Genomic DNA, 22,138 nt, shown 5'->3' with positions numbered 1-22,138 from the left:
GCATAGTTTCTGGCCGCTAGCGGGGAAAATCGCGCGATTTTTGGCAGCTAGCGAAGAAATTCGCACGATTTTTGGCCACTAGCGGCGAAATTTGCACGATTTTTGCCCGCTAGCGGCGAAAATCGTCCCATTTTTGGCCGCTAGTGGCGAAAAAAGCCCCTTTTTTGGCCGCTAGCGGCGAAAATTGGTCGATTTTTGGCAGGTAGCGGCGAAATTCGTGCGATTTTTGCCCGCCAGCTGCAAAAATCGCATGGTTTCTGGCCGCTAGCGTCGAAAATAGCGCGGTTTTCAGCCGTTAGCAACAAAAATCGCCCGATTTTTGGCCGGTAGCGGCGAAAATCGCGATTTTTGATCGCCAGCTGCGAAAATCGCATGGTTTTTGGCCGCTAACGGCGACAATCGCGCGGTTTTTGGCCGCTAGCGGCAAAAATCGTCCCATTTTTGGCCGCTAGCGGCGAAAAAAAGCCCCATTTTTGGCCGCTAGCGGCGAAAAAAGACCCATTTTTGGCCGCTAGCGGCGAAAAAAAAAAACTTTTTTGGCCGCTAGCGGCGAAAATTGGTCGATTTTTGGCAGGTAGCGGCGAAATTCGCGCGATTTTTGCCCGCCAGCTGCAAAAATCGCATGGTTTCTGGCCGCTAGCGTCGAAAATAGCGCGGTTTTCGGCCGTTAGCGGCAAAAATCGCCCGATTTTTGGCCGCTAGCGGCGAAAATCGCACGGTTTTTGGCCGCTAGCGGCGAAATTCGCACGATTTTTGGCCGCTAGCGGCGAAATTTGCACGATTTTTGCCCACCAGCGGCGAAAATCGCACGGTTTTTGGCCGCTAGCGGCGAAATTCGCACGATTTTTGGCCGCTATCGGCGAAAATCGCGCGGTTTTTGGCCGGTAGCGGCGAAAATCACGCTATTTTTGCCCGCCAGCTGCAAAAATCGCATAGTTTCTGGCCGCTAGCGGCGAAAATCGCGCGATTTTTGGCCGCTAGCGGCGAAATGCGCACGATTTTTGGCCGCTAGCGGCGAAATTTGCACGATTTTTGGCCGCTAGCGGTGAAAATCGCCCCATTTTTTACCGCTAGCGGCGAAAATAGCCCCTTTTTTGGCCGCTAAAGGCGAAAATCGGTCGAATTTTGGCAGGTAGCGGAGAAATTCTCGCGATTTTTGCCCGCCAGCTGCAAAAATCGCATGGTTTCTGGTCGCTAGCGTCGCAAATAGCGCGGTTTTCGGCCGTAAGCGGCAAAAATCGCCCGATTTTTGGCTGCTAGCGGCGAAAATCGCACGGTTTTTGGCCGCTAGCGGCGAAAATCGCACGGTTTTTGGCCGCTAGCTGCGAAAATCGCGCTATTTTTGGCCGGTAACGGCGAAAATCGCGATTTTTGCCCGCCAGCTGCGAAAATCGCATGGTTTTTGGCCGCTAGCGGCGAAAATCGCGCGGTTTTTGGCCGGTAGCGGCGAAATTCGCACGATTTTTGGCCGCTAGCGGCGAAAATCGCAGGGTTTTTGGCCGCTAGCGGCGAAAATCGCGCTATTTTTGGCTGGTAGCGGCGAAAATCGCGATTTTTGCCCGCCAGCTGCGAAAATCGCATGGTATTTGGCCGGTAGAGGCGAAAATCGCGCGGTTTTTGGCCGGTAGTGGCGAAAATCGCGCTATTTTTGCTCACCAGCTGCAAAAATCGCATAGTTTCTGGCCGCTAGCAGGGTAAATCGCGCGATTTTTGGCCGCTAGCGAAGAAATTCGCACGATTTTTGGCCGCTAGCGGCGAAATTTGCACGATTTTTGGCCGCTAGCGGCGAAAATCGCCCCATTTTTGGCCGCTAGCGGCGAAAATAGCGTCTTTTTTGACGCTAGCGGCGAAAATTGGTCGATTTTTGGCAGGTAGCGGCGGAATTCGCGCGATTTTTGCCCGCCACCTGCAAAAATCGCATGGTTTCTGGCCGGTAGCGTCGAAAATAGCGCGGTTTTCAGCCGTTAGCGGCAAAAATCGACCGATTTTTGGCCGCTAGCGGCGAAAATCGCGCGGTTTTTGGCCGGTAGCGGCGAAAATCGCGATTTTTGCCCGCCAGCTGCGAAAATCGCATGGTTTTTGGCCGCTAGCGGCGAAAATCGCGCGGTTTTTGGCCGGTAGCGGAGAAAATCGCGGAGTTTTTGGCCTGTAGCGGCGAAAATCGCGCTATTTATGGCCGGTAGCGGCGAAAATCGCGATTTTTGCCCGCCAGCTGCGAAAATCGCATGATTTCTGGCCGCTAGCGGCGAAAATCGCGCGGTTTTTGGCCGGTAGCGGCGAAAATCGCGCTATTTTTGCCCGCCAGCTGCAAAAATCGCATAGTTTCTGGCCGCTAGCGGGGAAAATCGCGCGATTTTTGGCCGCTAGCGGCCAAAAACAGTGCGAATTTCGCCGCTAGCGGCCAAAAATCGCGCGATTTTTGCCGCTAGCGGCCAAAAATCCTGCGAGCACCCACAGGTCCGATCGAGCACCCACAGGTCCGATCGAGCACCCACAGGTCCGATCGAGCACCCACAGGTCCGATCGAGCACCCACAGGTCCTATCGAGCACCCACAGGTCCTATCGAGCACCCACAGGTCCGAACGAGCACCCACAGGTCCGATCGAGCACCCACAGGAGTGAACGAGCACCCACAGGTCCAATCGAGCACCCACAGGTCCGAACGGGCACCCACAGGTCCGATCGGGCACCCACAGGTGTGACCGAGCACCCACAGGTCCGACCGGGCACCCACAGGTCCGACCGGGCACCCACAGGTCCGATCGAGCACCCACAGGTCCGATCGAGCACCCACAGGTCCGATCGAGCACCCACAGGTCCGATCGAGCACCCACAGGTGTGACCGAGCACCCACAGGTCCGACCGAGCACCCACAGGTCCGACCGAGCACCCACAGGTCCAATCAAGCACCCACAGGTCCGAACGGGCACCCACAGGTCCGATCGGGCACCCACAGGTGTGACCGGGCACCCACAGGTGTGACCGGGCACCCACAGGTCCGACCGGGCACCCACAGGTCCGACCGGGCACACACAGGTCCGACCGGGCACACACAGGTCCGACCGGGCACCCACAGGTCCGACCGGGCACCCACAGGTCCGATCGAGCACCCACAGGTCCGACAGGGCACCCACAGGTCCGACAGGGCACCCACAGGTCCGACAGGGCACCCACAGGTCCGATCGAGCACCCACAGGTCCGATCGAGCACCCACAGGTCCGATCGAGTACCCACAGGTCCGATCGAGCACCCACAGGTGCTACCGAGCACCCACAGGTGCGACCGAGCACCCACAGGTGCGACCGAGCACCCACAGGTGCGACCGAGCACCCACAGGTCCGACCGAGCACCCACAGGTCCGACCGGGCACCCACAGGTCCGACCGGGCACCCACAGGTCCGACCGGGCACCCACAGGTCCGACCGGGCACCCACAGGTCCGGCCGGGACCCCACAGGTCCGACCGAGCACCCACAGGTCCGATCGAGCACCCACAGGTCCGATCGAGCACCCACAGGTCCGATCGAGCACCCACAGGTCCGATCGAGCACCCACAGGTCCTATCGAGCACCCACAGGTCCTATCGAGCACCCACAGGTCCTATCGAGCACCCACAGGTCCGAACGAGCACCCACAGGTCCGATCGAGCACCCACAGGAGTGACCGAGCACCCACAGGAGTGACCGAGCACCCACAGGTCCAATCGAGCACCCACAGGTCCGAACGGGCACCCACAGGTCCGATCGGGCACCCACAGGTGTGACCGAGCACCCACAGGTCCGACCGGGCACCCACAGGTCCGACCGGGCACCCACAGGTGTGAGCGGGCACCCACAGGTCCGATCGAGCACCCACAGGTCCGATCGAGCACCCACAGGTCCGATCGAGCACCCACAGGTGTGACCGAGCACCCACAGGTGTGACCGAGCACCCACAGGTCCGACCGAGCACCCACAGGTCCGACCGAGCACCCACAGGTCCAATCAAGCACCCACAGGTCCGAACGGGCACCCACAGGTCCGATCGGGCACCCACAGGTGTGACCGGGCACCCACAGGTCCGACCTTGCACCCACAGGTCCGACCGGGCACCCACAGGTGTGAGCGGGCACCCACAGGTCCGATCGAGCACCCACAGGTCCGATCGAGCACCCACAGGTCCGACCGGGCACCCACAGGTCCGACCGGGCACACACAGGTCCGACCGGGCACACACAGGTCCGACCGGGCACCCACAGGTCCGACCGGGCACCCACAGGTCCGATCGAGCACCCACAGGTCCGACAGGGCACACACAGGTCCGATCGAGCACCCACAGGTCCGATCGAGCACCCACAAGTCCGATCGAGCACCCACAGGTCCGATCGAGCACCCACAGGTCCGATCGAGCACCCACAGGTCCGACCGAGCACCCACAGGTCCGACCGAGCACCCACAGATCCGACCGGGCACCCACAGGTCCGACCGGGCACCCACAGGTCCGACCGGGCACCCACAGGTCCGACCGGGCACCCACAGGTCCGACCGGGCACCCACAGGTCCGACCGGGCACCCACAGGTCCGACCGGACACCCACAGGTCCGATCGAGCACCCACAGGTCCGATCGAGCACCCACAGGTCCGACCGAGCACCCACAGGTCCGATCGAGCACCCACAGGTCCGATCGGGCACCCACAGGTCCGATCGGGCACCCACAGGTCCCACCGGGCACCCACAGGTCCAACCGGGCACCCACAGGTCCGACCGGGCACCCACAGGTTCGACCGGGCACCCACAGGTCCGACCGGGCACCCACAGGTCCGACCGGGCACCTACAGGTGTGAGCGGGCACCCAAAGGTCCGATCGAGCACCCAAAGGTCCGATCGAGCACCCACAGGTCCGATCGAGCACTCACAGGTCCGAACGAGCACCCACAGGTCCGATCGAGCACCCACAGGTGTGACCGGGCACCCACAGGTGTGACTGGGCACCCACAGGTCCGATCGGGCACCCACAGGTCCCATCGGGCACCCACAGGTCCCATCGGGCACCCACAGGTCCCATCGGGCACCCACAGGTCCCATCGGGCACCCACAGGTCCCATCGGGCACCCACAGGTCCCATCGGGCACCCACAGGTCCCATCGGGCACCCACAGGTCCCATCGGGCACCCACAGGTCCGATCGAGCACCCACAGGTCCGATCGAGCACCCACAGGTCCGATCGAGCACCCACAGGTCCCATCGAGCACCCACAGGTCCCATCGAGCACCCACAGGTCCGACCGAGCACCCACACGTCCGATCGAGCACCCACAGGTCCGATCGAGCACCCACAGGTCCGAACGAGCACCCACAGGTCCGATCGAGCACCCACAGGTCCGAACGAGCACTCACAAGTCCGATCGAGCACCCACAGGTCCCATCGAGCACCCACAGGTCCAATCGAGCACCCACAGGTCCGATCGGGCACCCACAGGTCCGACCGGACACCCACAGGTCCGATCGAGCACCCACAGGTCCGATCGAGCACCCACAGGTCCGACCGAGCACCCACAGGTCCGATCGAGCACCCACAGGTCCGATCGGGCACCCACAGGTCCGATCGGGCACCCACAGGTCCCACCGGGCACCCACAGGTCCCACCGGGCACCCACAGGTCCGACCGGGCACCCACAGGTCCGACCGGGCACCCACAGGTCCGACCGGGCACCCACAGGTCCCATCGGGCACCCACAGGTCCCATCGGGCACCCACAGGTCCCATCGGGCACCCACAGGTCCCATCGGGCACCCACAGGTCCCATCGGGCACCCACAGGTCCCATCGGGCACCCACAGGTCCCATCGAGCTCCCACAGGTCCGACCGAGCACCCACAGGTCCGATCGAGCACCCACAGGTCCGAACGAGCACCCACAGGTCCGAACGAGCACCCACAGGTCCGAACGAGCACCCACAGGTCCGATCGAGCACCCACAGGTCCGATCGAGCACCCACAGGTATGACCGGGAACCCACAGGTCCGATCGGGCACCCACAGGTCCAATCGGCCACCCACAGGTGTGACCGAGCACCCACAGGTGTGACCGAGCACCCACAGGTGTGACCGAGCACCCACAGGTCCGATCGAGCACCCACAGGTCCGATCGAGCACCCACAGGTCCGATCGAGCACCCACAGGTCCGAACGAGCACCCACAGGTGTGACCGATCACCCAAAGGTCCAATCGAGCACCCACAGGTCTGAACGAGCACCCACAGGTCTGAACGAGCACCCACAGGTCGGAACGAGCTCCCACAGGTCGGAACGAGCACCCACAGGTCCGATCGGGCACCCACAGGTCCGATCGGGCACCCACAGGTCCGATCGGGCACCCACAGGACCGATCGGGCACCCACAGGACCGATCGGGCACCCACAGGACCGATCGGGCACCCACAGGACTGATCGGGCACCCACAGGTCCGATCGGGCACCCACAGGTCCGATCGAGCACCCACAGGTCCGATCGAGCACCCACAGGTGTGACCGGGCCCCCACAGGTCCGACCGGGCACCCACAGGTCCGACCGGGCACCCACAGGTTCCATCGGGCACCCACAGGTCCGACCGAGCACCCACAAGTCCGATCGAGCACCCACAGGTCCGATCGAGCACCCACAGGTCCGAACGAGCACCCACAGGTCCGAACGAGCACCCACAGGTCCGAACGAGCACCCACAGGTCCGATCGAGCACCCACAGGAGTGACCGAGCACCCACAGGTCCAATCGAGCACCCACAGGTCCGATCTGGCACCCACAGGTCCGAACGGGCACCCACAGGTCCGATCGGGCACCCACAGGTCCGATCGGGCACCCACAGGTCCGATCGGGCACCCACAGGTGTGACCGGGCACCCACAGGTCCGACCGGGCACCCACAGGTCCGACCGGGCACCCACAGGTCTGACCGGGCACCCACAGGTCCGACCGGGCACCCACAGGTCCGACCGGGCACCCACAGGTCCGACCGGGCACCCACAGGTCCGATCGAGCACCCACAGGTCCGATCGAGCACCCACAGGTCCGATCCAGCACCCACAGGTCCGATCCAGCACCCACAGGTCCGATCCAGCACCCACAGGTCCGATCCAGCACCCACAGGTGTGACCGGGAACCCACAGGTCCGATCGGGCACCCACAGGTGTGACCGAGCACCCACAGGTGTGACCGAGCACCCACAGGTGTGACCGAGCACCCACAGGTGTGACCGAGCACCCACAGGTGTTAGTAAGCACCCACAGGTCTGAGCGAGCACCCACAGGTGTGAGCGAGCACCCACAGGTGTGAGCGAGCACCCACAGGTGTGAGCGAGCACCCACAGGTGTGAGCGAGCACCCATAGGTCTGAGCGAGCACTCACAGGTGTAAGCGAGAACCCACTGGTCTGAGCGAGCACCCACAGGTGTGAATAAGCACCCACAGGTGTGAGCGAGCACCCACAGGTGTGAGCGAGCACCCACAGGTGTGAGCGAGCACCCACAGGTGTGGCCGAGCACCCACAGGTGTGAGCGAGCACCCACAAGTGTGAGCGAGCACCCACAGGTGTGAGCGAGAACCCACAGGTGTGAGCGAGCACCCACAGGTGTGAATAAGCACCCACAGGTCTGAGCGAGCACCCACAGGTGTGAGCGAGCACCCACAGGTGTGAGCGAGCACCCACAGGTGTGAGCTAGCACCCACAGGTGTGAGCGAGCACCTACAGGTGTGAGCGAGCACCCACAGGTGTGAGCGAGCACCCACAGGTGTGAGCGAGCAGTCACAGGTCTGAGCGAGAACCCACTGGTCTGAGCGAGAACCCACTGGTCTGAGCGAGCACCCACAGGTGTGAATAAGCACCCACAGGTGTGAGCGAGCACCCACAGGTGTGAGCGAGCACCCACAGGTGTGAGCGAGCACCTACAGGTGTGAGCGAGCACCCACAGGTGTGAGCGAGAACCCACAGGTGTGAGCGAGCACCCACAGGTGTGAATAAGCACCCACAGGTGTGAGCGAGCACCCACAGGTGTGAGCGAGCACCCACAGGTGTGAGCGAGCACCCACAGGTGTGAGCGAGCACCCACAGGTGTGAGCGAGAACACACAGGTGTGAGCGAGAACCCACAGGTGTGAGCGAGCACCCACAGGTGTTAATAAGCACCCACAGGTCTGAGCGAGCACCCACAGGTCTGAGCGAGCACCCACAGGTGTGAGCGAGCACCCACAGGTCTGAGCGAGCACCCACAGGTGTGAGCGAGCACCCACAGGTCTGAGCGAGCACCCACAGGTGTGAGCGAGCACCCACAGGTGTGAGCTAGCACCCACAGGTGTGAGCGAGCACCCACAGGTGTGAGCGAGCACCCACAGGTGTGAGCGGGCACCCACAGGTGTGAGCGAGAACCCACAGATGTGAGCGAGCACCCACAGGTGTGAGCGGGCACCCACAGGTGTGAGCGAGCACCCACAGGTGTGAGCGAGCACCCACAGGTGAGAGCGAGCACCCACAGGTGTGAGCGAGCACCCACAGGTGTGAGCGAGCACCCACAGGTGTGAGCGAGCACCCACAGGTGTGAGCGAGCACCCACAGGTCTGAGCGAGCACCCACAGGTCTGAGCGAGCACCCACAGGTCTGAGTGTACTTGGATGAAATGTGTACTTGGATGAAAAAACGATTCTTTGCGGCAGGGGATCGTATTCCAGGGACCATAGGATTAAGGACTTGCCCGAAACGCTACGGGTACTAGTGGCTGTACAAGAATGTATCAACTCTTGTATATATCTTAAAAAAAAAAAAAAAATAAATAAAAAAATAAAATCGATACCTTAGCCATATTTTGGACTTAAATTCTGGCTCTCTGCACCTATTCGCAGTTTTAAATTCCGACTTTTTATTCCAAAAATATGCCAATTACTGAAAGCGGCTGTGGGTCACATTTTGCCCAAACCCCCCTGCATTTTTCAAAATATCCCAAACATCCCAAATTCGATACCTGAGCCATATTTTGGACCCAAATTCTTGCTCTCTGCACCTATTCGCAGTTTGAAATTCCGACTTCCCCTTCACTCCCCCACTTTCCCCCATACTCCCCCACTTTCCCCCATACTCTCCCCCACTTTCCCCCCCACTCCCCCACATTCCCCTTCACTCCCCCACTTTCCCCTTCACTCCCCTTCACTCCCCCACTTTCCGCCATACTCCCCCACTTTCCTCCATTCTTCCCCCCATTCTTCCCCATACTCCCCCACTTTCCCCCATTCTTCCCCACTTTCCTTCTCACTCCCCCATACTCCCCCACTTTCCCCCATACTCCTCCACTTTCCCCCATACTTCCCCACTTTCCTTCTCACTCCCCCATATTCCCCCACTTTCCCCCATACTTCCCCACTTACCTCTTCACTCCTCCATACACCCCCACTTTCCTCTTCACTCCTCCATACACCCCCACTTTCCCTCATACTCCCTCACTTTCCCCCATACTCCCCCACTTTCCCCCATACTCCCCCACTTGAGTAGGGGTGATGTGTGGGGAGGGGATAGTGTGTTGGGTGCTGTGTGCGTTAGGGTGGTGTGTGGCGTTGCGTGGTTCAGGAGCAGCGTGCAACAGCTGGTGCACGCAGCCACAGTCCGTCAGAGGACGGCGGTGGAAGCCATGTGTATGCCGCCGACACCCGCTAACTCTCCCCCAGCGGGATAATAACAAACCAATAGGTGTCGCACGTGGACTAGATGGCCAGCATGCTGGAAAGATAATCCTGGCTTGCTGAGATATGCTATCATGTACTGGATGCTGGCTTGCTGAGATATGCTATCATGTACTGGATACTGGGTTGCTGAGATATGCTGTCATGTACTGGATGTTGAGTTGCTGGGATATGCTGTCATGTACTGGATGCTGGGATATGCTGTCATGTACTGGATGCTGGGTTCCTGGGATATGCTGACATGTACTGGATGCTGGGTTCCTGGGATATGCTGTCATGTACTGGATGCTGGGATATGCTGTCATGTACTGGATGCTGGGATATGCTGCCACGTACTGTATGCTGGGTTGCTGGGATATGCTGTCACGTAATGCATGCTGGGTTGCTGAAATATGCTCTCATGTAATGGATGCTATTTGCTAGGATATGCTGTCATGTACTGGATGCTTGCTTCCTGGGATATGATGCCATGTACTGGATGCTGAGATATACTGCCATGTACTGGATGTTGGAATATGCTGCCATATACTGGATGTTGGGATATGCTGTCATGTACTGGATGTTGGGTTGCTGGGATATACTGCCATGTACTGGATGCTGGGATATGCTGCCATGTACTGGATGCTGGGATATACTGCCATGTACTGGATTTTGGGATATGCTGCCATGTACTGGATGTTGGGATATGCTGCCATGTACTGGATGTTGGGATATGCTGCCATGTACTGGATGTTGGGATATGCTGTCATGTACTGGATGTTGGGTTGCTGGGATATACTGCCATGTACTGGATGCTGGGATATGTTGCCATGTACTGGATGCTGGGATATACTGCCATGTACTGGATGTTGGAATATGCTGCCATGTACTGAATGTTGGGATATGCTGCCATGTACTGGATGTTGGGATATGCTGCCATGTACTGGATGTTGGGATATGCTGCCATGTACTGGATGTTGGGATATGCTGCCATGTACTGGATGTTGGGATATGCTGCCATGTACTGGATGTTGGGATATGCTGACATGTACTGGATGTTGGGATATGCTGCCATGTACTGGATGTTGGGATATGCTGCCATGTACTGGATGTTGGGATATGCTGCCATGTACTGGATGTTGGGATATGCTGTCATGTACTGGATGTTGGGTTGCTGGGATATACTGCCATGTACTGGATGCTGGGATATACTGCCATGTACTGGATGTTGGAATATGCTGCCATGTACTGAATGTTGGGATATGCTGCCATGTACTGGATGTTGGGATATGCTGCCATATACTGAATGTTGGGATATGCTGCCATGTAATGGATGTTGGGATATGCTGCCATGTACTGGATGTTGGGATATGCTGCCATGTACTGGATGTTGGGATATGCTGCCATGTACTGGATGTTGGGATATGCTGCCATGTACTGGATGTTGGGATATGCTGCCATGTACTGGATGTTGGGATATGCTGCCATGTACTGGATGTTGGGATATGCTGCCATGTACTGGATGTTGGGATATGCTGCCATGTACTGGATGTTGGGATATGCTGTCATGTACTGGATGTTGGGATATGCTGTCATGTACTGGATGTTGGGTTGCTGGGATATACTGCCATGTACTGGATGCTGGGATATGTTGCCATGTACTGGATGCTGGGATATACTGCCATGTACTGGATGTTGGAATATGCTGCCATGTACTGAATGTTGGGATATGCTGCCATGTACTGGATGTTGGGATATGCTGCCATGTACTGGATGTTGGAATATGCTGCCATGTACTGGATGTTGGAATATGCTGCCATGTACTGGATGTTGGAATATGCTGCCATGTACTGGATGTTGGGATATGCTGCCATGTACTGAATGTTGGGATATGCTGCCATGTACTGGATGTTGGGATATGCTGCCATGTACTGGATGTTGGGATATGCTGCCATGTACTGGATGTTGGGATATGCTGCCATGTACTGGATGTTGGGATATGCTGCCATGTACTGGATGTTGGGATATGCTGCCATGTACTGGATGTTGGGATATGCTGCCATGTACTGGATGTTGGGATATGCTGCCATGTACTGGATGTTGAGATATGCTGCCATGTACTGGATGTTGGGATATGCTGCCATGTACTGGATGTTGGGATATGCTGCCATGTACTGGATGTTGAGATATGCTGCCATGTACTGGATGTTGGGATATGCTGCCATGTACTGGATGTTGGGATATGCTGCCATGTACTGGATGCTCTTCCTCACCAATGTAAACTTCTTCGTCTGACGGCATAATGTTAGGTTCTTTAGTAGTTACAGAAACCAAATGTTTATTTAAAATACTATTCTCCTCCTTGTCATTATCAGTATCTTATTTGTCCCAGTTTTTAATTGACCTGTTTTTTCGCTAATCTTTGCTCGTCAATAATTTTTTATAAGTAATGGTAATATCTTCTCACAGACATAATAATATTGAATAAAACACACATTTTAATATTTCCATAAAATACACAAATACATAAGTAAATATTTACATCAATTCTTTCGCATTCTAAGTGCTTTATCAAGGTACATATATACACCATGATATAAGAACCGCGTCTCCCTTCTATTGAGAACCTATTGCATATTCCACAGGAGGCGTAAAGGAGGTCTGTTTGAATATTATGACAAGGATAATTATATGTAAGATCATATTTTGTTAAACGCTGCCACCACTCCTCATATGTCCAAATAATATAACCGCTGTTGTAATTAAAAAGATCCGAGCCCTGAGGAAGGGTCAAGAACATGAAAAGCCGAGACTTAAGTAATTATCAATAGAAGAAATCCTTTAAAATCAGGAAATTTATTATTATTAATCTCTTCACTGCTTGACAATTAATTTACTGATCTTAATTATTATTGGACAACAATAAATTGAGAGACAATCGGAGGTGAGCTACCAACATATACAACTCAAAAACAAATACCTGGAACCTTCCGTGCCGAGTCAGAATGGGCGGCCAGGAATTATCTGTGTCCTTCACACTCTCCACGCCGGCACAGTCACACTTACAACTACGACTCTGACAGGGAAAATACCATGAGGTTCCGCCGCTGGTTTTCTCAGCACCACCCTGAACACAAACCGGCCTTCTCAGCACCACATTGGACACAAGCAAGTTTTCTCAGCACATGCCTGGGGTGTGAGTTTTCAGTTGCATAGAGTGCTGGGGACCATTCAGGCTTGTTTGCATATTATATATATATATATATATATATATATATATATATATATATATATATATATATATATATATATATATATATATATATATATATATATGTCGTACCTAGTAGCCAGAATGCACTTCTCGGCCTACTATGCAAGGCCCGATTTGCCTAGTAAGCCAAGTTTTCACGAATTAATTGTTTTTCGACTACCTAAGCTACCTAACCTAACCTAACTTTTTCGGCTACCTAACCTAACCTAACCTATAAAGATACGTTAGGTTAGGTTAGGTAGGGTTGGTTAGGTTCGGTCATATAACTACGTTAATTTTAACTCCAATAACAAAAAATTGACTTCATACATAATGAAATGGGTAGCTTTATCATTTCATAAGAAAAAAAATTAGAGAAAATATATTAATTCAGGAAAACATGGCTTATTAGGCAAAATCGGGCCTTGCATAGTAGGCCGAGAAGTGCATTCTGGCTACTAGGTACGACATATATATATATATATATATATATATATATATATATATATATATATATATATATATATATATATATATATTAATATATATTATATAATATATAATATATATATATTAATTTCATCAACACAATTTTATTGTGTTGATATTAATTTCATCTATTAATACCACATTTTGTTCTGTCTTGTGTTAATGCCACATCACCCCTTCCACCTCACTCAAATGTAGATATAAAATCGGAGATACGTAAGTTCTATTCAGTTGTGTATTTGTGAACTAAAGTCTTTGAAAATGTAATAAGTTTTACGAAACGCGCCCGTGTCGCGTCAAACTAGAAATAAAAATGAATTTTGGAGAATTGATTTTTGATTTACCTCCAAGAGTGAAGCGTAATGTACGAAAGATTGAGAAAATTCGTGTTAGAATTATTAATCTTACTTTTTCGGTCATATTTAATAATATATGTCTACAGGAAAGACTGCTACCAAAATATACTAATATATATATAATAATATATATATATATGCAGGCTGTCCCCTGACAAAATTAATTAATAATTTTTTTTTAATCATATGTGTTGTGCTAGTAGAAGGAGACAGTGATTGGTGTTGAGTTGCAGGAGGGTTGCGCACTGAACAGTTTCCTGCGCAGTGGTCCTAGCGCCAAGGGATCAGTCCATGCATATCAATAGACCGGCCGCACTATGGAGGTCGCGCTGGGCCTTAATTGAAATTCCTCACTTGCTAATTACCGAATACATGATTTATATTCTTCGACCAAGTGAGGCTTCTGTGTTTGATTATTGTTTGGTATCTGGTGAAGATATGGTGTTTGTGATGCAGTTGTGGCGTTTAAAAGTCAAGCAAGTGTGTGCTTATGTGTTACGAGGAGTGCCGGTCAAAATTGTGCCTACAACACCCACAAATATCATCAGCCACTTTTGCCCACAATTTTGTAAGACCTCCATTTCTATTTTTGAGGGTCTCCTGGCATGACAAACGTTTGGGTACTGTACAGCCAAAAACATGGGACAGTTCACCTGGCTCCTATCACTTGGCCTGTAGAGGGATTACAAGCCTCGCTTGATTGACTCACAAGAAATAGAAGCATTCAAGTCGTGCCACAATTGTCACACGACAAGTTATGGGGGGTAGCGGCAGGGTGAGGGGGGGTAGCATATCATGTGCAACAGATCAATGGAATCCCGCCTTGTGTCCTCGGAGTATTTAGTACAGATTATTTCTAGATTAACATCGAAGAGACCATAATGGAATGAAAGAAGAACTGCAAAACATTTTCTGGAGGGAGCTAATTGGTGAACATGACATGGAAGCCTCATGGACAGGAGTATGAAATAAGCATTCATCGTAATATATTCTTACATCGGTCTAAAGGAGGGGGATTATTTGAATAAGATAAAATGACAACCGATCTCACTCAGTATCCTCCCTATCGACTCCTCTCTTTTGGCATCTTTAGCAAGTCACTCGGCAATACCTCGCATTTCACGAGAAACTTGCCACAATACATATGTGGGAATCCAACTCAGCACACACCTGTTGTCTCCTGTTCACACTCACTGCTGAGCCCGTGAGAGGCCCGTGGAAGGCGCGTGAGAGACCCGTGAGGGAATAATGCAAACTACTCCTTTTCTTTATTGTAACAAAACCCATTAGATTTCTTGTTGTTTGGGACACATTCCTCGTTGTCATCTCTTTCTTCCTATGGGATAATATTCTAACTATTAGTTTAAGTTTAACGGTAAATCATCAGTTGCATCTCTTAAAGGAGTATTATAACAAATAATAACTCAATATTTTAAGATATAAACAGTGTAATTTATATCTGACAGACACTTTCTATTTATATGGAGGGCAAAGCTAGCGGTGCAAGTTAAGCAACTGTCTTACAAAGCGACTGTACCCATCCATTGCTGCGTCTTCTCGAACTGTGTTCTTAAACGACAGTATCTTGCTATGACATTCACTGCTTTATTCTTGACAAAGACTAAGTAGCTATCGAACAGCCGTAGGCTCTCGTCACGGGCTCTCATATAACAACCACTATACTACTCCGTCATCTGTGTATCCCATGCAAATTACCTCACCACTGCCTGTTTGCTATTTGGCTGTAAACTCTTCGTCTGAATGATGGTCGGGGGCATCTCCTGCCTCTCCAACTTTAATTTCGGCTGCATAATTGAATTTCCTGGAATATTTCTTAGGTGCTCTGCGAATATAGTTGCTAGTTGCTTGTAGTCTCTCAGTTCCACGTTTGTAGAGCATTGATGTTAAATCGCGTACATTCCTCTTATTTCCCACATTGTATTTCTCCTTACGGCTGATCTGTGTCAAGCTATTATGTGGACCGTTAGTTGGAGAGCTGTTAAATCTGTTGACAGTGGTGGGGCATGAATCAACAAATCGATTTTGAAACTGAGTGGATAAATAAGTCTGGGAGATGAAGAGCGTCTGAGGGAACTGAACCTTACGACACTAGAGAAAAGAAGGGAAAGAGGAGATATGATAGGAACATATAAAATACTCAGGGGAATTGACAAAGTGAAAATAAATGAAATGTTCACACGTAATAATAACAGAACGAGGGGACATGGGTGGAAACTGGAAACTCAAATGAGTCACAGAGATGTTAGGAAGTTTTCTTTTAGCGTGAGAGTAGTGGAAAAATGGAATGCACTTGGGGAACAGGTTGTGGAAGCAAACTCTATTCATACTTTTAAAATTAGGTATGATAGGGAAATGGGACAGGAGTCATTGCTGTAAACAACCGATGGCTGGAAAGGCGGGATCCAAGAGTCAATGCTCGATCCTGCAAGCACAAATAGGTGAGTATAAATAGGTGAGTACACACACACACACTTCGACAGCCAAAATTTTCTTTTTACTGTCGCAGCCAAGGTTTTCAGGCTAGGCTGGTACAACAAAGACCGAGACCGTGTGATAAAGATAGTGTTTGCAAACGAGAACACAAAGGAGAAGATTCTAACAAGGAAGAGCTACCTGCAAAATGTGGGAGAATTAAAAAATGTATTCCTCCAGAGGGACATGACGAAGGAGGAGGGAGCCATGGCGGCAGAAGCAAGGAAGAGGCGCAGGGCGAGAGGAGAAAACCAGGAAATCACAGCTCCCAACACAACATCCCCAGATGCAAGGATGGAACCCACAACCAGCTACCCAGTAACACCAGTGGGGAGGGCAACCCAACCACCCTTCTCTGCATAGAAAACCCCCTACCCCAAACTCTCCCTGCCCCCACTTATATGCTCAGCCAAATCTCCCTCCCCCCACACCCAATCCCCACCCTTCTACCCCTCCCCTCCTCCCGCCAAGTCCCCCTCCCCCCTTTTTCTTCCTGTCTCCCTCCCCTTTCACCCCATACCCTCCCTGTCCCTTCCCCTTCAGTGGATCCACCGCCCCTCATCCCAGTATCTTCTGAGACCCTGTTATCCACCTCACAGATCCTCACACCCATGGAACAGCTTCCCCCACCAGCATAACACTCACCAAGGAGGCGATTTGAGAATGGACAGAAGAATGTGAGCCTCAAGACAATGTACACTAACATAGATGGAATTACAAATAAAGCAAATGAGCTTGGAGAATGAGTACTAGAGGAAAACCCAGATATAATAGCTCTCACAGAAACAAAGCTAACAAAAACCATAACAAATGCAGTGTTCCCACAGGACTATTATGTTATGAGGAAAGAGAGGGAAGGAAGAGGTGGTGGTGGTGTAGCTCTGCTGGTAAGAAAATACTGGGATTTTGAGGAGATGGTTATTCAGGGATGTGAAGGTTTCAGTGACTACATAATAGGTACCATAACAACTGGAGGGCAAAAAAAATTATAGTCGTAGTCATATATAATCCACCACCAAATCACAGAAGACCCAGACAGGAATATGATAGAAACAACATGGCCACCATTAACATAATAGTCAGAGCAGCTTCTGTTGCTAGCAGAAATGGATCTGGACTACTAATTATGAGAGACTTCAACCACAGGAAGATAGATTGGGAGAACAGAGACCCGCATGGAGGACCAGAAACATGGAGAGCTAAGCTGCTGGACGTGGCAACAAGAAACTTTCTAAGCCAGCACATCAAGAAACCAACAAGAATGAGAGGAGAAGATGAACCAGCAATGCTTGATTTGATATTTACCCTAAATGAGTGGGAAGTAAGGGAAGTTAAGATGGAAGCACCCTTGGGAATGAGTGATCACAGTGTATTGAACTTTGAGTACCTGGTAGAGCTAGCAATTATCTCCCCCAAAAAAGAACTAGGAAACAAAAGGCTGGCATACCGAAAGGGGAATTATGAAGAGATGATCAGTTTCCTAAGGGAAATACCTTGGGACACAGACCTCAAAGATAAGTTTGTACAAGATATGATGGACTATGTTACCCAAAAGTGTCAGGAGGTAGTAAACAGGTTCATCCCGGCCCAAAGGGAAAAATCCGAGAAACAACAGAAGAATCCATGGTATAATAGGGCAGGTATGGAAGCAAAGAAACTGAACAAAAGGGCGTGGAGGAACTTCCGGAATAACAGAACACCAGAAAGCAGAGAGAGATACCAGAGAACCAGGAATGAGTATGCAAGGGTGAGAAGAGAAGCGGAGAAAAGTTATGAAAATGATATAGCAAATAAAGCCAAGATCGAACCAAAGCTACTCCATAGTCACATCAGAAGGAAAACAACAGTGAAAGAACAAGTATTGAAACTTAGAACAGGCGAGGACAGGTATACAGAGAATGACAAAGAGGTGTGTGAAGAACTCAACAAGAGGTTCCAGGTGGTCTTCACAGTAGAACAAGGTGAAGTCACTGTGCTAAGAGAAAGGGAGGTAAACCAGGCGGCCTTGGAAGGGTTCGAAATTACGAGAGAGGAGGTCAAGAGACATCTGCTGGATCTGGATGTTAGAAAGGCTGTTGGTCCAGACGGAATCTCGCCATGGATACTGAAAGAGTGTGCAGAGGCAATTTGCTTGTCACATTCTATCGTGTATAGTAGGTCACTGGAGACGGGAGACCTACCAGAAATATGGAAGACGGCGAATGTGGTCCCAATATACAAAAAGGGCGACAGGCAAGAGGCACTGAACTACAGGCCAGTGTCCTTGACTTGTATACCATGCAAGGTGATGGAGAAGATCGTGAGAAAAACCTGGTAACACATTTGGAGAGAAGGGACTTCGTGACAAATCGCCAACATGGGCTCAGGGAGGGTAAATCTTGCCTGACTGGCTTAATAGCATTCTACGACCAGGTGACAAAGATTAAGCAAGAAAGAGAAGGCTGGGCGGACTGCATTTTCTTGGATTGTCGGAAAGCCTTTGACACAGTACCGCATAAGAGGCTGGTACATAAGCTGGAGAGACAGGCAGGTGTAGCTGGTAAGGTGCTCCAGTGGATAAGGGAGTACCTGAGCAATAGGAAGCAGAGAGTTACGGTGAGGGGTGAGACCTCAGATTGGCGTGAAGTCACCAGTGGAGTCCCACAGGGCTCTGTGCTCAGTCCTATCTTGTTTCTAATATGTGTAAATGATCTCCCAGAGGGTATAGATTCATTTCTCTCAATGTTTGCGGACGATGCCAAAATTATGAGAAGGATTAAGACAGAGGAGGACTGCTTGAGGCTTCAAGAAGACCTAGACAAGCTGAAGGAATGATCAAACAAATGGTTGTTAGAGTTTAACCCAAGCAAATGTAATGTAATGAAGATAGGTGTAGGGAGCAGGAGGCCAGATACAAGGTACCATCTGGGAGATGAAATACTTCAAGAGTCAGAGAAAGAAAAAGACTTGGGGATTGATATCACGCCAGACCTGTCTCCTACAGCCCATATCATGAGGATGACATCAGCGGCATATGTCAGGCGGGCCAACATAAGAACGGCATTCAGAAACTTGTGTAAGGAATCATTCAGAACTTTGTATACCACATATGTTAGGCCAATCCTGGAGTTTGCAGCCCCAGCATGGAGTCCATATCAAGGATAAGACCAAACTGGAAAAGGTTCAAAGGTTTGCCACCAGACTAGTACCCTAACTGAGAGGTATGAGCTACGAGGAGAGACTATGGGAATTAAACCTCACTTCGCTGGAAGACAGAAGAGTTAGGGGGACATGATCACTACATTCAAGATTCTCAAGGGAATTGATAGGGTAGATAAAGACAGTCTATTTAACAAAAGGGGCACACGCACTAGGGGACACAGGTGGAAACTGAGTGCCCAAATGAGCCACAGAGATATTAGAAATAACTTTTTTAGTGTCAGAGTGGTTGACAAATGGAATGCATTAGGAAGTGATGTGGTGGAGGCTGACTCCATACACAGTTTCAAGTGTAGATATGATAGAGCCCAATAGGCTCAGGAACCTGTACACCTGTAGATTGACGGTTGAGAGGCAGGACCAAAGAGCCAGAGCTCAACCCCCGCAAGCACAACTAGGTGAGTACGCGCGCGCGCGCGCACACACACACACAAAGCCTGACATGAGAGCCTGACACACACACACACACACACACGCACACACTACTCTAACCTGTTGCATTAACCACACTCAAGAGTCCATTGTATATTTTTATTAATCACTCGGAGTGAGGATCGAGCCTTTTATTTCCTCTGTGACCGTGATTCGACGATGCTTGAGTTTTTAAGTAGTTGTCGTGGAGTCCTGGATAATTATTCTTAGTAATGTTAAACCGATAATCTATTTTTTGGCATAATAGTCGAGTAAAGTGCATTTCGATAATTAGGCGCACTTTTAGCTTTTAGAACCTCAGAACGGGGTTATTTCGCAGGCATGTTGGGTTGTTACTGCAGTGTTATTGCCGCAGTGTCTCGGCCGAGGTTTTGTTCCTTCGACACTATTTGGGTTAATGAAGCGGTAGCCATCGCTAATGGCTGCTGGGCCATCAGTGGTTGTTTATATGGCTGATTCGCCATCAGTATATTATATGCACTCACTAAAAGTCTGAGTGATCGTTGACCAGTGTTTAGCGGACCAGAAAAATATGTGGTTGTTTGCTGCGCACACACTGCGCTCTGGTCGTGCCTGACTGCCAGCACACACTGCGCTCTGGTCGTGCCTGACTGCCAGCACACACTGCGCTCTAGTCGTGCCTGAGGGCCAGCACACACTGCGCTCTAGTCGTGCCTGAGGGCCAGCACACACTGCGCTCTAGTCGTGCCTGACTGCCAGCACACACTGCGCTCTAGTCGTGCCTGAGGGCCCGCACACACTGCGCTCTAGTCGTGCCTGAGGGCCAGCACACACTGCGCTCTGGTCGTGCCTGAGGGCCCGCACACACTGCGCTCTAGTCGTGCCTGAGGGCTAGCACACACTGCGCTCTAGTCGTGCCTGAGGGCCAGCACACACTGCCCTCTAGTCGTGCCTGAGGGCCAGCACACACTGCGCTCTAGTCGTGCCTGAGGGCCAGCACACACTGCGCTCTAGTCGTGCCTGAGGACCAGCACACACTGCGCTCTAGTCGTGCCTGAGGGCCAGCACACACTGCGCTCTAGTCGTGCCTGAGGGCCAGCACACACTGCGCTCTAGTCGTGCCTGAGGGCCAGCACACACTGCGCTCTAGTCGTGCCTGAGGGCCAGCACACACTGCGCTCTAGTCGTGCCTGAGGACCAGCACACACTGCGCTCTAGTCGTGCCTGAGGGCCAGCACACACTGCGCTCTAGTCGTGCCTGAGGGCCAGCACACACTGCGCTCTAGTCGTGCCTGAGGACCAGTGTGATATGTTGGTGAGTATGGTGAGTGTTGTAGTACATGTTGGTGAGTATGGTGAGTGTTGTAGTACATGTTGGTGAGTATGGTGAGTGTTGTAGTACATGTTGGTGAGTATGGTGAGTGTTGTAGTACATGTTGGTGAGTATGGTGAGTGTTGTAGTACATGTGGGTCACAGACCAGTGACTGGTGTGTTTGTTCTTCCCCTATGGTGATAATTTTGCATACTTTAGCATTCCATGGGAATCTTTCTGTGTATAATGGTACTCGCTTTCACCTGTTCCTCATTCCTGCATCTTAAGTCCTTACTCTGCCACTTCGTAAGGTTTCTTTATTTTTTTCCTCTGATAAATGCAGTGTTCTGTTGAGTTCACACATTATTTTTATTATGAAATATCGATATGTTCACTATTGTGGTTATTTTGCCATATTTCTGTTTAAGTACTTATTTATATTGTCAATATGTCGGTATTCGGATATTTTTATATTATTGTTTAATGTTATTTTCCTTATCAAGTCGAAACACTGGAGCATCCTTTCCCTGTGTTTCTCTTTTTCGACTTGATAAGGTTTCTAGACTGCCCCTTGAGGTTGTGGGGTTATTAGTTTTAAGCCACAAAGTTCATGACTGCGAATTAATTAGTACAAATGTGAAGAAGTCAGACAAGATATTTACGTCTTCACTTACAGTATATATGAGACTGTGAAGGTCGAGCACACAAGTGGACATTTATGGAATGAAAGCAATAAATGTCAATCAAATGATCAACATCAGCAAACCCAAATCCGTTTGACCTCCAGACTGTTCAATTGCCCTCATATATCATACCGAAATTTGATGCTGAAATCTCGTTTCATCGAATATTATGGGATCACTTCCAAGTAATGGTTATCAAATGAACTATTATTGATTTCATCACAAATACATATTAAAGGAAAATTAACGCAAATTAATAAAATTAGAAGTATATTCAAGGAAAGTAGTG

At 51.3% G+C, this 22,138-nt stretch overlaps 1 protein-coding gene across 1 annotated transcript in view; it reads right to left on the bottom strand.

Annotated features, from left to right (window-relative positions):
- Window positions 1-10,441, bottom strand: part of LOC123756237 (Fanconi anemia group J protein homolog) — a 70,577-nt gene extending 60,136 nt beyond the window's left edge. The window contains exon 1 of the mRNA XM_069305621.1: window positions 10,274-10,441. Within this exon, the coding sequence (XP_069161722.1) occupies window positions 10,274-10,441 (168 nt within the window). The remainder of the gene's footprint in view (window positions 1-10,273) is intronic.
- Between the last annotated feature and the right edge of the window lie 11,697 nt (window positions 10,442-22,138).

The sequence above is a fragment of the Procambarus clarkii genome, chromosome 55, assembly GCF_040958095.1.
Source record: "Procambarus clarkii isolate CNS0578487 chromosome 55, FALCON_Pclarkii_2.0, whole genome shotgun sequence".
In the NCBI taxonomy this organism is placed as follows: domain Eukaryota; kingdom Metazoa; phylum Arthropoda; class Malacostraca; order Decapoda; family Cambaridae; genus Procambarus; species Procambarus clarkii.
Note: the sequence above shows the minus strand (reverse complement) of the source record. Positions and strands in the feature narration are given on the sequence as shown.